General features: G+C 44.0%; 1 protein-coding gene across 1 annotated transcript in view; it reads right to left on the bottom strand.

Annotated features, from left to right (window-relative positions):
- galnt14 (UDP-N-acetyl-alpha-D-galactosamine:polypeptide N-acetylgalactosaminyltransferase 14 (GalNAc-T14)) overlaps window positions 1-16,544 on the bottom strand; it is a 277,326-nt gene that overhangs the window by 113,672 nt on the left and 147,110 nt on the right. Inside the window, exons 4-5 of the mRNA XM_061707516.1 lie at window positions 4,748-4,815; window positions 961-1,026 (exon numbers count right to left, since the gene is read on the bottom strand). Coding sequence (XP_061563500.1) covers window positions 961-1,026; window positions 4,748-4,815 — 134 coding nt within the window. The remainder of the gene's footprint in view (window positions 1-960; window positions 1,027-4,747; window positions 4,816-16,544) is intronic.

Below are 16,544 nucleotides of genomic sequence, written 5' to 3'. Positions count from 1 at the left end.
TGTCATGGTTTCCTTTGAATTCTATAATTAAAAGCATAGAGGCATCCCCAAATAGATGTTATAGAAAAACATTACAAGCGGCTATTTGACAAACTGTTTAGTAAATATGTAGAATTTGTTGGTACATTTTGTTTTGGATTGTGGATTTTCTGTCTTCCACTCTCACCTGTATTTGGACGGCTGCTCATGTCACTTCAGTTCAGATCCGATAATTTAAGTTATCCAATTCTATTTATAGATGAATTAATCACTTTAACTTTAATGATAATGCCGGATTGTATAATATTCGACACATGAATTTATTAGACCTTTGCACCCCCCTCCATACAACAGTTGGTGCTGTTTTTATTTTAAATATATATAGCAAACATAAATAAAAAATATTTTCCTGTTTAATATTTAATACAGTATTTTATGTCAGGCTACTGGGCTATATAGGGTTAACTTTACTCATTGTCAATGTGTTTGTGCATCTGTCTATGTGTATTTGTGTGGGAATTAAAGTCCAAAAGTTAGGCAGACCCAGGTTCAAGTCCCCAAGTTTGCAACAAAGGGCCCGTGTGCGAGGCCCTAAATCCCCCAACTCCCCCTGGTGCTGAAAGAATGGCAGCCCACTGCTCCTTGTGTAACTAGTGATGGTTTAAAAGCTAGATCTAATTTTTGTGTGTTTCGTGAGATATATACTGATTCTGATTTTCTGTTTCTGGTGTCTTATAATCCTGTAAGGGATGGGTCTTCGGACATGACACAAAAATAAAATTCATTCATTCATTCATTCATTCCTACTGACAAAAAAAAAAGATTTTTATTTTTAGATGTACATGCTGGAAAGTGAAGAACAACTTGTAAAATAGTTGAATTGAATTTAAATGAATTATTAAATATGTAAATGTATACACAATAATACAAAACAGAAACATTTTAATGTTCACAAAGGCAAATACGCACGCACACACGCACCTTCTCTCTTGCTGTTGTGAAAACATTTGACTTTGGGCAGTTTGGTGAGAAGCTGGCAGTCACTTTCTGCAAAAAGAAAGAAACAAACAAACAAAATCAAGTCAATTAATCAATCAATATAAAACAGGATATTTTGTGTTTTCTTGGTAATTAATATATCAAACTACAGCATAACCCATCTCTAACTCTCCTTGACTTCTGGATTCAGCTGTTTCCATTTGGTGCAAAGTGAATTGGTCTACCCTTGCATAGAAACACATTCCCTCTCCATCAATTCAATGCCGTATGTATTGCAAATAAAAAGCCAAAATGTGAGAATCAAAACAGAATCTGTAACCATGAAATTGAGTGCAATCTTACAGTATTTCTCAGTTCACTTTTCTTTTTGACATAATTTCTAAAACCATCTCCATTTATGAGCCTTGGTTCTCAGTTGTGTTTTTTTTCATTATGGGCATGACAAGTAGTGGCATGACCATATTACAATTGTCCAAATCGGCCCAAAGGGCAATGTTGCTAGGATTTTGCTATTAAACTAAAGTCGCAAAAATCCCACTGCGCAGCAGCGGGTGTACAGCATGACCCCACTCTGATATGGAAGAAAAAAATCCCCCAAAAATAAAACACGCCCGAGAAACCCTGAAAAATTAAGGCGATATATTAGTATCCAGAAAAGGTTTCCCTTTTCTTATTATGGGCATGCCAAGTAGTGACATGACCATATTACAATTGTCCACTAGGAAATTTTGATATGGGCATGCCCAACTTCCCATTCGTCCCCCATTCGTTGCTGCTTTGGTTTGGGACTGTATGGTTGTGTTCGGGGTGGTTCTATGTCAGTTTGAGGTGTTTATGGTTGTAATGCATTCATTCCTGTGCTCCCCGCAAGGGGTTTGGTTTAGGATCAAAACCTGTAATAATTGGCATAATGAGGTTGAAAGATCTTTTGGTCCGAAGCGAACCGAGTCTGGGAACATTTAAATGATGTCTCTACGATAACGTTCGGCCAACCAATAAGCGTCCGAATTTTCACCGCTTCTAGTGCATCTAGTGTTGCCATGGTAACGCTTTTGACTGAGAAAAGAGTACCTCCAGTCTCTGGATGTCGTACGGCTGTCTTGGTTGACATGCCTCTGCAACATTTCATGGAAGAAGGGGACAGTGCCGCTGGAGTGGCAAACAGGGGTGGTGGTCCCTCTTTTTAAAAAGGGGGACTGGAGAGTGTGTTCCAACTATAGGGGGATCACACTTCTCAGCCTCCCTGTGAAAGTGTACACCAGGGTACTGGAGGAGAATACGGCCGATAGTTGAACCTCGGATTAAGCTCTTTGTCACCGGTTCTGTTCATAATTTTTATGGACAGAATTTCTAGGCATAGCCAGGGGTCAGAGAGGATCCGGTTTGGGAACCATGGGATGTCGTCTATGCTTTTTGCGGATGACGTTGTCCTGTTGTCTTCATCGGACCAGGACCATCAGCATGTGCTGGGGCGATTTCAAGCCGAGTGCAACGCGGCAGGGATTAGGGATGGGAATCGAGAACCGGTTCTTGTTGAGAACCGGTTCCCAGTGTTTCAATTCCTTGGAATCGTTTGCCTTTTTCCCAAACGATTCCCTTATCGATTCCAGTGGGCGCTAATGACGTCACCAAGCACGTTGCGCCACGTGCGCATTCACGCCCAGCAGGAAAACACGGGGACAAAGCGGCATAAACGCTCGAAAGTTGGGTTACATTTTACCAAAAAGGATGACAACAGGGCGACAATTCTTGCAATGTGGACATTTTAACAGAGGGGGGAAACTGTTAGGACTGGGCCGGCTGATGAGCTGGGAGCGCGGAGTCAGCCGGTGTCTGGTAAGGCTGATTTATGGTTCCGCGTTACACCAACGCAGAGCCTACGGCGTAGGGTACGCGGCAACACGCACCGTACGGCGCGCGTCGCCGCGTACCCTACGCCGTAGGCTCTGCGTCGATTTAACGCGGAACCATAAATCATGCTTCAGAAGAGCTGCGCTCCGGCGGACAGCGGAGCTCCTGACACAGCTGCAGCTCGTCTATTATATGGATAAGTTAAAGAGCTTCTACCGCTAGATTCTCCTTTCATCAAGGCAGGGAAGAGTATCAGGCCAGAATAGATGAATGTTACCAGCAGTGACTAAGTTTGTGGTGTTGAACATGTTACTGGACATTCTTGTGTAATTGCTACAAAATAATTTGTTGTTTTTCGTTAATTTTTACAGAAGAATATTTATTTTATTATTATTATTTTATATTAAATACATATTTTACTGTATATTACAAATCCTTTTGTGGGGACCCCCTGGCACCATCGAGGAGGCCAAGGCTGGGGGGCGTCTTAAGACCTCATTATATTTTTTTTGTTCAAAGATATAAAAGTTTTATATCTTTGAACAAAAAAGATCGGAGAAACAAAGAAATTGAAACAAAGAAAAAATTTTAGTATCAACTTTGTTTTATTAAAACAAAGTTGATACTAAAATTGTTTCTTTTTAGTATTTTAGTATCAACTTTGTTTTATTAAAACAAAGTTGATACTAAAATTGTTTCTTCTCCTTTTTTCCAAATGAGAATCGATAAGAGAATCGATAAAGAATCGAATCGATAAGCAGAATCGATAAGAGAATCGGAATCGAAAAAATCTTATCAATTCCCATCCCTAGCAGGGATGAGTATCAGCACCTCCAAAACCGAAGCCATGGTTCTCCACCGGGAAAGGGTGGCGTGCCTTCTCTGGGTGGGTGGAGAAGTCCTGCCTCAGGTGGGGGAGTTCAAGTATCTCGGGGACTTGTTCACGAGTGAGGGAAAGATGGAGCGTGAGATTGACAGACGGATCGGTGCAGCGTCCGCAGTTATGCGGTCGGTGTACCGGACCGTCGTGGTGAAGAAACAGCTGAGTCGAAAGGCGAAGCTCCCTATTTTCCGATCAATCTATGGTCTCACCCTCACCTATGATCATGGACTTTGAGTAAAGGACAAGCTCGCGGATACAAGCGGCCAAAATGAGTTTCCTCCGCAGGGTGGCTGGATGCTCCCTTAGAAATAGGGTGAGAAGCTCAGTCACTCGGGAGGAGCTCGGAGTCGCTGCTCCTTCACATTGAGAGCAGTCAGCTGAGGTGGCTTGGGCATCTGTACCGGATCCTCCTGGACACCTCCCTAGGGAGGTGTTCCAGGCATGTCCCTCCTCCCTAGGGAGGCGTTCCAGGCATGTCCCTCCGGGAGGAGACCCCGGGGAAGACCCAGGACACGCTGGAGAGACTATGTCTCTCGGCTGGCCTGGGAGCGTCTCGGACTCCCCTCGGAAGAGCTGGAGGAAGTGTCTAGGGTGAGGGAAGTCTGGGCATCTCTCTTGGGGCTGCTGCCCCCGCGACCCGGTTCCCAGATAAGCGGTGGAAAATGGATGGATGGATGTTGACAATTCCTGTAAACAATCAAGTACACTTTAAATGCAGGACCTGTCTGATACTTACCTTCCTAATTCCAGTGACAGAAGTTAGACAGTACTTATTTTCATTTATCTATTTATTAATTTATTATACACTATAATTCGCCTGGCCTTTGTGTCTCTCACTCTCTCACCGAACAGAGCTGCAGATGAGAAAGTATGTATACAACTTGTGCGTCATCTGTACAACCATGGACCCAGCTGCTGTCGTCAAATATCCCAATCTGACCTGTTTTGTACGTCTCATCTCTGTTATCTCTGACCTAGAAGAGACTGGGAATATATGTCTTTGTAGTTGTACGTGTTTGTATGCATGTATCTCACCATCATCACTGAAGTCGTCCACAAGAATTATTTCATGGATGAGATGAACTGGAGTCCTGTTTATAACACTGAAGTGGGAAATAAAACAAAAACAAAGAAACACAACATATCAGTCAACTATGCAGGTACACATCCTTAAAATATGCATCAACAAGCTTAAAAAAGACAAAGTACAAGTACGAGTAAATGCCAACCTGTACACACATTTCCTCTCAGGTGCTCATGAATCTTTTAGATATGCACAGCACACCATATGAAACAACATATTGAAAATGTCAGCACAATTCTCTTTTTAATAAAATGTATGATGTGTCACATCTTAAAAAACTATTTCATTAAAGCAGAAGATTGAAACATAAAAAATTCATAACTTACAGAAAGAAAATGAGAATTTCTATCCTTTTCCTTCTGGATGGGTTCTGGACTATTTATTTAATCATTTCCAAAGTTCAATAAACTTTGATAAATGGCAAGTATCAAAGATGAAAAGGAAAAGAAAAGGGTGGATAATAGTGAGAGGAAAGGGACTAGGGGGGAAGTTAGAAGATAAAGAAATAGAGAAAGAAATCGGGAAGAATCAGAAAAAAGGATACAAGAGATTGACTATTAAGGAAGGGAATGGTAGTTTGCATATTGAGAGTGAAAGACTACAAGGAAATGGAGAAAAATAGAAGTAGGGAAAAGTTGGGAAGCAAGCATGGCATAAAGGAACAAATGGCAGGGCAGATTGATAACGGAGGACGAGGAAGTGTTGAAAGAAACCTGTGAGTGTCTGAACCCCTGGATCCCAGGGGAGGGTTACGCTTGCTCAGCGGGAGAGGGCAGGAGAGGGAGGACATGATTAAAGAGTAAGGGTAACAAAGGAGAGGGAGAGACAGAGATGGCAGGTAGGTAAGGGAGACAAATAACCTTGATTTTAATTCAATTTCTCTGTGGAGTTGAGGCCCAATCAGGATGTACAGATTAATGGATGAGATGGTGTGAGGCAAAGCAAATAAATGAAAAAGGGGTCAAAGGGCTGAATCAAGATAGAGAAGGGTGGCTTAAGATAGAGAAATAAAGACATACAAAGAAGGAATGATGAGATGATAAAGTGAAATTTAAAAATGTGTATTTTGTCTTAACCCCTAATATGTACAAATGAATCCACAAATGAATCCATATAGACACACACACACACACACACACACACACACACACACACACACACACACACACACACACACACACACACACTCACACACTCACACACTCACACACTCACACACTCACACACACACACACACACACACACACACACAATTATATACATTCTACATGAAAGCATCAGAAGGGTAAAAAGATTAAATAACTTCATAAGAAACATCAAAGACAGCCAAACAAAGACACAAAATGTGGCTACCTAGGTACGCTACAAATGATGGGGGTGGGCAATTCTGGTCCTCGAAGGCTGCTGTCCTGCATGTTTTAGATGTTTCCCTGCCTTAACACACCCTGATACAAATGACTGATTCATTAACTGACTTGTGCAGACCTCTTTAACAAGCAGTTGACAACCATCACTTTAAATGAGGTCTTTTATAGCAGGGAAACATCTTAAGGATCAGAACTGCCCACCCTTGATCTAAACTGTATTCCAGGTGGCAGTATAATAAGATGAAAATAAACTTGGAAGAACACGCAGAAGACAGTCAGCTGGAAATGAATATCTGTAGTTGTGACCCCTGAAGGGAAAATCTTAAAGGAGGAGAGAAAACCCACTCCAGTTAAGTATGTTTCACAACAAACCAAAAGTCAACCAGTCAACATAAGGGGTTAATGCTCTTTGTTTCTCTTAGCATTCGTATTGGTCTCTTTTTTCCAAACCTACTGAAGGTGAGCGTCATGGTAAAAAAGCTTTTTATATTTTTCCAGAATTTCATCTTCTTTCTGAGAAGTTACTACAGGTGCTTGTAAACCACCAACTCTATCATGTTGAACCTTCCTGAAGGAGATCAGACTTGTTGAATATGTTGCATTTAAGTGCCTTTTGAGAAGCTGAGTGATCCCAGAGAATACAGTTTCATTAAGTAAAGAACAGAAAGAGAGAAGAAAGCAAAGTGCGTTGATTTGGTGCCTGGAGTTTTTTTTTTAATGAAAGAGTATGACTAGCATTAGCATTAGCAACATGTTATCTTACATGTTGGACAATCCGACCGTATTTCACAATATTATATCCATCTGGGTGAATAATGTGTTCAAGTTTAAATAATTGATGGAAAAATTGCCTATCTTTGACTTGAGGGTGACATGCAAAACAGTTTAAACACTATTCTTTTCATATTGTGTAATTACTACTTAACAGTTCACCTCACTGACAACGCAACAGCTCTTGCCTCAGTTTTATCATCAGTTATGTGGCAAAAGCTTTATTATTTCAGTGCCCACAGAATCTTGTTAAAATGACTGTGTTTGTTTTTCTCTGGTTACTCCGGCTTCCTCTTACAGTCCAAAAACATCTGTGTTAGGTTGATTGATTATTCTAAATTGCCCATTCACCATAGGTATGTGTGTGAGAGTGTACAGTTGTTTGTATATATGTGGTCCCTGTGATGGACTGGAACTGTCCAGGGTGTACCCTTGCCTTTCGCCTGTAATGAGCTGGGATAGGCTGCGACGGAAGTCCTAGAGGTAGCTAGAAAAAGGGTAATCTGAAAGATATCGTATATAAACAAACATAAATCTATGTACCTAACGGTGGTCTGCAGCACAAGAGCACCACAGGGGACCGTCCTGGCCCCCCTCCTCTTCACCGTCTACACAGCCGACTTCACTCACCACACAACAAACTGCCACCTACAGAAATTCTCGGATGACTCCGCCATCATCGGTTTCATCAACAACGGAGACAAGAGGGAGTAACGAGAACTGGTAGTGGGCTTCCGCCGATGCAAAGTCCCCCCCTCGCCGGTGAACATCCAGGGAACGGACATAGAGATAGTGGACTCTTACAAGTACCTGGGTCTTCAGCTGAACAAAAAACTGGACTGGACTGTAAACACTCAGGCACTTTATAAGAAAGGCCAAAGCAGACTCCACCTGCTGCGCAGACTGAGGTCCTTTGGAGTGAGGGACGGCCTCCTGAGGACCTTCTATGACTCTGTGGTGACGTCGGCCATCTTTTATGGGGTGGTCTGCTGGAGCAGCAGCATCACAGCAGCAGAGAGGAAGAGACTGGACAAGGTGCTGAGGAAAGCCGGCTCTGTCCTGGGCTGCAGTCTCCATCCTGTGGAGGTGGTGGAGAGGAGGATGGTGGCTAAGCTGTCCTCCATCATGGACAATGTCTCCCACCCCCTTCATGAGACCGTCAGAACCCTGGAGAGATCCATCAGCGACCGACTTTGTCACCCCTCGATGCATCACTGAGAGGAATCGCAGGTCCTTCCTCCCCGCTGCCATCAGACTCCACAACCAGGCTGATCACAGTAGTAACAGACAATAACCTTTACCTGCTTTTTTTGCACTGTTTCTATTTCTTTCTCGTACTGCACTACTTTTATTTTTATTCCACTGTATATACTGTTTATATTTTGTAATTATATATTTTTTACTTTTTTTACCCTTTCGCTGCATGTGTGTGTTGTGTGTACTACTGCTGCACAAAGCGAATTTCCCCACTGAGGGAGGAATAAAGGACAATCTAATCTAATCTAACTACACTACACACATATGGTTAGAGGGGCAACAACCATTTTTCTTTGTCTTTCACCCCCCCACCACATACACACTCACACACATGCACACACACACACACACACACAAATGCAGAAACACACACAGTAGTTCCCATTCTTTGGTTCACAGACCACTAGCTATGAAGCTTAACCACCTCTCAAGTGTGCTGAGAGTTCACAGAAAATATTATCACCACTGACAACACTGCAGTGAGCTGACACAGAATAGCAGCTCTATATTTGCAGAAGTCATTTTCAACACTGTATATATTAATTTTAGGGGAGGAATTTCTTCAAAAATGATAATTACTCAAAAGTTGCCATTTGGAGAGTATTCACTTCGAAAGTGCTTTGACAGTGGCTTAAGTGGGAATTTAATCCTACACTGTGGCAGCGGTGGTGCTTCAGTTGCTACATGTAAGTAGGTGTTGCTGTAAGGATGCTAGTTTTATGAATTACATAAATCAACCCATTTATTCCAAACTTTTGCTTTCTGGGGGTATTGTTTCATCCTAGCCAAACCTCAGTTTACATAGATGTTGATGAATCTGCTTTGCAGGGAGAATAACTGGAGCCAAGAAACCCAAAGAGTCATAAATAGAACTGATATTGGACAGAATACCGCATCTTGTTAGTGGTTTGTGTTTGTTTACAATGCTAAAGGTGAAAACCTCCTGTTCAACATCCCCTTGCACTCCTAAGGCTCTCTCAGTGGGAAGTTGGTCCCGGCTTAGGTCCAGCATTTTTACACCTGTTGCTTTACTTTCCTCAGGGATATGAGCAAGGACATAGAGCGCTCACTACATACCCATTTATTGAGCCTAAATCCCCCCTTTGCACATACCTCTGTGAGCTGCTGATAAAGAAAGATGGCCTGCTCAACAGACTGTACAGACTTAAAGGAGCATGAGGCTCCTTTTAAGAAATGAGACTCTCTAGCGCCACCCTTCACCATGACGGCTGTCAGGGGGTACTGCAGCCAACAGCAAAGCCGGCACGGGAGAACGGGGAGAACGCGCATGCAGCGTCATTTGACGTCACATCCGCAGGACAGCGCGGGAAATTCGGGCCCGGAATTGCAGCACATTTTTCAGCACACAGCCTGTTCAAGGCAACGGAGAGATACGCTAGAGGGCTCATTGTTTTTGGTTTGGAACGCTTCATCTGACATTATTACTAGAAAACTTAAAACGTATATGAATTTTTATCATAAATCCTGCCTCATGCTCCTTTAAGAAAATCGTCCACATAGAAACTGTGCTTGATTGTATTTACAACATCTTCTGGGTACAGATGTTGGTCGTCATCAGTCGTCTTTAATAGTGCAAATGTGGCACAACTGGGTGAGGATACTGTACCAAAATGTGAACCAACTTTTTATGTTCAACAAGCTCTTTTGTGATGTCCCCATCTGGCCACCAGAGAAAACGCAGGTAGTTTATGAGTTCCTCGGCTACTCTGACTTGGTGAAACATTCCTTTTATGTCTCATAAGGGCAATTGGACCCTGCCAAAAACGAATGAGAACACCTTATAAGGTGCTAGTCAAATCATGTCCTTGTACTAGCTCTTTGTTCAGTGATGTTCCAGCAAACATTACAGCACAATCGTAAACAACACGCCATATTTTCTTGCGGTGGTGGTGGACCCCATGATGAGGTACATACACTACACTTTTCCTTCCTCATTTTTCACCTGCTCTTGTGGTATGATTTCTGAATACCCTTCCATGCTAACATTATGCACAAAATCTTTGTACTCTTCAAAGAATAGATGATTCTTCTGAAATCGTTTTAACAGACATTGCACCCTCTGCTTGGCCATCTGCTTGTTGTTGGGCATTTTTACATCAGCATTATGAAAAGGTAACTTCAGGTAATAGTGACTATCTTTAAGCACAGCTGACTTTAACATAATGTCCATTAACGTTTTTTCTTCCACAGCCATATCAGCACGATTGTTACACTGGTGCTCTACAAAATCTTGATTGTACTAACTGACCAACATTTCTTCCAAACTGCTTATGGAAATATGGTTTACCTGAATAGAACTAGAATCGTGTCCATGTTCTTTACTACCCTGAATGAGTGGACCATTAACCACCCAACCAAGACATGTTAGCACAGCATAAGGCCCACTACCTTTACTGTTAACTATTTTCCAAGATTCTAATGCCTTGGGAGAATCTGTTTAGGGATTTACTGACAGGAATGGACTTCTCAGTATAATCACAGGCAATTTCAAATACTAATTTTGTTTAAAAGGAGCTACTTCCAAACCTGAGTCTGAGCTGAACTGAGTCTATAGCTACTTACAGGTCTTTCCTTTGTTTTGAGCATGATTTACACTTTCTTTACAGATGCATTCAACTGCATCATCAAAGCATCTGTACAAAATGTTGCAGAGCTGCCCGGATCTAGAAAGGCATAATTTTCCACAACCTTTGTTCCTTTTCCAACTTTACCTTAATTGGAACAACTGACAGAGCAGACTCATTAGACCCGGCCTTATGAATAAAATGAACACAAGAAAGGTTTTAATCAACTTTGTTGCTGATATTTAGCTCTTACTGGTACAAAAGGTAAATAAAAATAAACAATCTGTTTGGATTTAGGTCAAGAAGACATCCTCAAAGGTCTTATTTTTATACAAACTAACGGTCCATAATGACATGATATTCAATTTATTGTCACAGATTGTCAAAAGAAGTAATTTCTTCTATTGATGAGAGCATGTTGCAGATGGAGCTGGCAGTCTGAGAGTGCAGTGGACTTTTATATTATAAGTATCTCATAACCATCATTGTTGTGAATTGCTCTTGTAGTTTGTTGTGCTGGTCTACCCCCTCTTTTTCTCTTCCATGCATGTTTGCAGGCCAGAGCTTCCTGCAGTCCCACCCATGTTTATCGGGCCCCAATAAACATTGCAGATACAGTAGGTTTCTCACACTTTCAGTGCTCGAGCCCTAAAAATAGCAGTAATTTTACTTACTTACAAGCAACTTCTTATACATATTTCCTTACAGTATGTACAGAAGAATTATGTCTTTGTAAGATACATTCAAATAATACCTGACTTAGAACATTACAACTCTTTAGTTAGCTGTTATTCTGTCTGTGTATACACTTTCACTTTCCAGTATTAAGTACTGAAATGATATTCCATGTTTATAACATCTCCAATTGTAGCACATATAATCAGGCTACCATCAAGTGTGGGCTAGGACAAGGCTCGACTCAAGGAGCTGATTGAAGGACAATGAAACACTGAGACCAAGGTTTGAATTTAACTGGAGTATATTGTTAAAATGATTAAACCAACATTACAAAAAGGACACAACATACTGTATAACGTCGAAAAAAAGACAAAAGACAAAAGGCCTTTCAAACAGTGACTAGATTAGTCATTTCAAATGGATTTTGGATTGCATTTCCTCTGCTGTCCATTACATTAGAAATATTACAACAGTATGTTTCTGTTACTTGAAATATTGTATATTTTGGGTATAAAATGAAATAAAAACTGTATTTTAAATGTTCTGCTCATGGGCAAGAAAACAGTAGTTTAACATGACCCTTTGCAGTGCATTTTGGGAACATGAAACTGCAGTGAGCCCACATGTAGTCATAACGTGACTTTTCATCCCATTAATCAATAAGTGCATGCCCTTTTTCTTTGCTTGTTAGTATACACATAATATATCAGTTATTAAATCTTAGCCATATATTTGGACCTCAAACACTGCAGGCAAAGACATCTCCCAACAGTCAGTTTGTTTAGCTCAGCAGCATACTGTATCTGTACATTTGCTCATGTTACCTTACATGTAGCGGGACATGATATCACTCCAATCTTTCAAATGTTTTGAAACTCAATAGGAATTACTTTCACACCAATGCTTGCAGCAGGAGAAAGCTAACACTCACACCAGTGACGAGGCTGTAGCCTAATTTCTTTAATCTCACACATTGGAAGGTGAGTTTCTATTGTAACCCGATTCTTTTGCTTCCGTGAAGTTGTGATGGAGCTCTTACTTGGATGACAGTAAGTGCTGTCTCTTTATTGCACAGAAATTAATGCTAGCCTGGTTAATTAAATTGTAATTACTATAGGCTTCAATAATTTACCTCAGCATCTCCAAAATGGCTTTTTGAAGTGCATGAATGCTTGCAAATTTGGGAAGCCTGCTCTAAATTGCAATTTTCTTTCAGCAAGGGGGGGGGGGGGGGTTTGTGTGTATGTGTAAAGAATGCTGTGGTTGTTTTGTATTTTTTGTGTTGGGAGTATTTTTTATACCGTATTCAGATGGGATAATTTATATTCAACTCTAGGACTGTAGTTGTTAACAGAATGTTAACAAAGGTCTGGGCTGGTGCATTTTTAGTTGAGACAGAGTATTCCATCTTGCCCAAAGACTGTCCAGTCTGATTTGTCAGCATGCTTCTACATCTGTGAACATCAATCTTATTGAAAAATGGCCTGTTTGAAACCACTTTTGTTTTTATTTTTATCTGATAGTACTCGTTTGGACTTTTTTTATATGTATAATTATTATTATTTTATTCTCATTATGTTCTTATTTTTGTGTCCTCTGCAAATTCCACAAGGTCATATCTCCTGGACAGATCCTCTTTGGTATGTATAAACTATATATTTGTCCTTTTCTTAGTTGCAAAAAACCCCCTTGGTTTTTTGTATTTCATCTGTTACTGCTGTTGCCATGAGTGTGAATGTGAGTGCAACAGATCACAGGTTGCCCTGCAGATTGCTGGATGCCGTATATCTGAGCTGGAGAAAGCTGATTGAGGCGGGGAGGATTCAACAGCCAATCCACCAATCAGGAGGAGTGACATCTGAAGTATAAGGAGTGAGCTGACCAGAACAGGGGGGATTGCATCACATCTGTTGCATAGAATGTTAAAGTGTATCTTATACTTTTGCGGTAATTTACAAGTAGTTGCAAATGCCTGCAATGAATGTAGAACTAAGCCACAGAGTACAAGGCAATATAAGGTTCAAAATCCTGCTCTGTCAATCAAACCTGACAATTAATAATTTGCGGATGAAAAAAAATGGAGGCATTACGCTTTCTACACACCATGACAAAACAAGATGCAGTTCTATTTCATCCCTTAATGACCGCCAGGCGGTGCTGTAAGCACTGGATATCTCCGCTTCGCGCATGTCGAGTACAAATAACAACAATGTCACGTCACCCGTGACCCCTGCATGACCCCCGGAAGGGTATATCTTCCGGCGTCAGCAGGTGATCGGTTCCTAGATCGGTTCCTGCGCTTCTTGTTACTTAACATTCTGTGCAACAGTTAATGTGTTTTTCTCGTTAAGAAAGTTGCATTTTCCTCTCCAACTTGTTAAGTTGCTCCTGTTGAAGCAATCCAAGAACCACAACAACGCAAACCAACATTGTTGGTGAAGGCGGCGTGTCCGCTCCCCTCTCCCACCTGTTGAATTTGTGTTTCTTGTTAAGAAAGCTACATTGTTGGTGAAGGCAGCGTTTCCGCTCCCCTCTCCCACTTGTAGCTTTTGTGTTTCCTGGTTAAGAAAGTTACATTATAGGTAAGACAATTACATTATTGGTGAAGGCAGCGTGTCCGCTCCCCTCTCCCACCTGTCTCATTTGTGTTTCCTTGTTAAGGAAGTTACTTTTTTGGTGAAGGCAGCACATCCACTCCCCTCTCCCACTTGTCTCATTTGTGTTTCCTTGTTAAGGAAGTTTCTGTTCTGGGGTCGCCACCGCCACTAGAGGACGCCATCTCAGTTGCGGTCTCGGCGAGCCACTTCAATATGTCCTCAGGGGGCCCAGCCTTACAAGACTTGGGGATCTCCTCGAACTCATCTGCCCAGAGCTCTCGGAGGGGGATGGCTTGTTCCCCCGTGGGGAGCGTTATCCGCACTGCCCTGGCGCACTTGCAGTTGGATACACCGCATGCGGAAGTGGCCTCTAGCACCTTCCACAGGCGCAACCCTTCTGCGGTAGAGTTAAACATTCCACCTTCGTCTGATTTTCTGAGGGAGCTGCACTCATGCTGGAGAGATGTCACAGTCCTCTCCAGGCCGACATCATATAACCGCGCTCTGACGGCGATGGAGGATGCAGAAGTGGCTGGTCTCAGCCACATGCCAGCCAGATCCCAAGTGCCCCTCTACCCAGTGTAGGGTTACTGATGGTTATATCCGCAAGGCCTATGACACGGCGGTGGCGCATTGGCCAGCTGGAGAACACCCTTTCCCATCTTTGGCTGGCTTTCTCAACCTCCTTGCAGGATGCACAGGTGGATGATTCCACACGTGACATGTGTGACGTATCCCTACAGGCCTTTGTCTTCCAGACGAGGGAGCTGGGGCGGCTGATGTCCATCCTGGTGCACACATGCCGTCATGTCTGGCTAGCGCAGTCACGTTTGACGGAGACTGCTCGTAGGGTTCTTCGTCAGGCACCAGTGGAACCGGGGGAGTTGTTTGGGGTAACTGCCCTGGAAGCTCTGAACCGCACCGACCTGGCCGATGAGACCAGGGCCCGGCTGGCGCACCTTCACAGGAGAGCGCCTGCTTCCAGTACGCAGAGAGGCCCTTCGTCTCCTGGGGGTTCTACTTGAGCTACTTTCTCGTCAGCAAGAAGGACGGCGGACATCGTCCCACTCAGAGGCCTCGACAGGTGCACGAAGGTCCTGCCTGCCCGGATGCTGACCACAGCAGATGCTCTGCGTGTGGTCGGTCAGGGGGAATGGTTTACAACTGTGGACCTACAGGACGCTTGTTTTCACGTGCTGATCGCGGCACGTCGCCAGCGATTCCTGAGGTTCGCCTACCAGTTCAGTTATCAGTTATCAGTTCAGGGCTCCCGTTCAGGCTCTCCCTGTCCCCGAGGGTTTTCACCAGGTGCGTGGCGGCAACACTTTCTCCTTTTGTACCTTGGGCCGGCTGTGGCTATGCCCCCTGCGAATGTGGCTGGACAGCCATCACCTGGATGCCGAGAGGCACAGGCGCAGGCTGGTCAGGGTGTCGCGGATGGGTGTCCATGCCCTGGCACCCTGGAAAGACAGGGCATTCCTGCTGGGGAGTTTGCCCTTAGGCGCTGTTCCTTCCTGTCGGGAGACTGCCGTCACAGATGCCTCCCTCTCGGGGTGGGGTGCTGTTTGGCGCGGCAGGCCTGCCCAAGGGCAGTGGTCTGCCCGGGACTGCACAGGCCACATCAACGTGCTGGAGCTCCGGGCTGTGCACCTCGCACTCGAGCACTTTTGCCACACCTGTGGGGGAGGCACGTGCTGGTTCGGTCAGACAGTGTGTCCACTGTCTCTCGGATAAACCACCAGGGGGGCACCAGCTCTGCACAGCTGCTGCAGGTGTCCCAGGGGCTTCTAACGTGGGCCGCTCCTCGCCTGCCTGTCCTTCGGCGATGTACCTGCCAGGGGACAGGAATCAGATGGCGGACTTCCTCTCCCGGCGCAAGCTGACATTGCAGAAGGTCCTCCAGAGGGATCACAGGCTCCACTTGGTGGCCCCTTCTGACCAGGGAAACCAGGGTTTCCACTGCTACGGAGGCTCTGCTGCAACGCACCATGGCGCCTCCCCAACAAGAGGGAACTTCTGTCCCAGCCGGGTGTCAGGTTTGGCACCTCGACCCCATCGCCGTCAACTCTGGGTCTGGCCACTGCAGGGCCCGACCCCTTAGTGTCAAGCTGTACTGAGCCCGTCAGGACTACCATCTCGAATGCCCGTGCGCCTTCCACCCGCGTCCGGTATGAGTGTGAGTGGAGGAGATTCTCTGCCTGGTGTGCAGACAGGGCAGAGGACCCTGTACTTTGCCCCCTGGCCTTGATCCTGGAGTTCCTTCAGTCCCTCCTGGATGGTGGTCATGCTCAACCCACTTTAAGGGTGTACGCAGCGGCCATTTTGCCGCAACATGGCTGGGTTGAGAATGCCACCGTGGGGTGTCACCGGTTGATTTCTCTCTTTCTCGGGGGGGCTCTGAGGCTGCGCCACCCGAGGGCCCCTATGTGGGACCTACCCATGGTGCTAGGTGCCCTCTCTTCTCCACCTTTTGAGCCCTTGGCCTGGTTGGAC

Source organism: Cololabis saira, chromosome 18 (genome assembly GCF_033807715.1).
Source record: "Cololabis saira isolate AMF1-May2022 chromosome 18, fColSai1.1, whole genome shotgun sequence".
NCBI classification, from domain to species: domain Eukaryota; kingdom Metazoa; phylum Chordata; class Actinopteri; order Beloniformes; family Belonidae; genus Cololabis; species Cololabis saira.
This window is presented reverse-complemented; position numbering and strand designations above follow the sequence as displayed.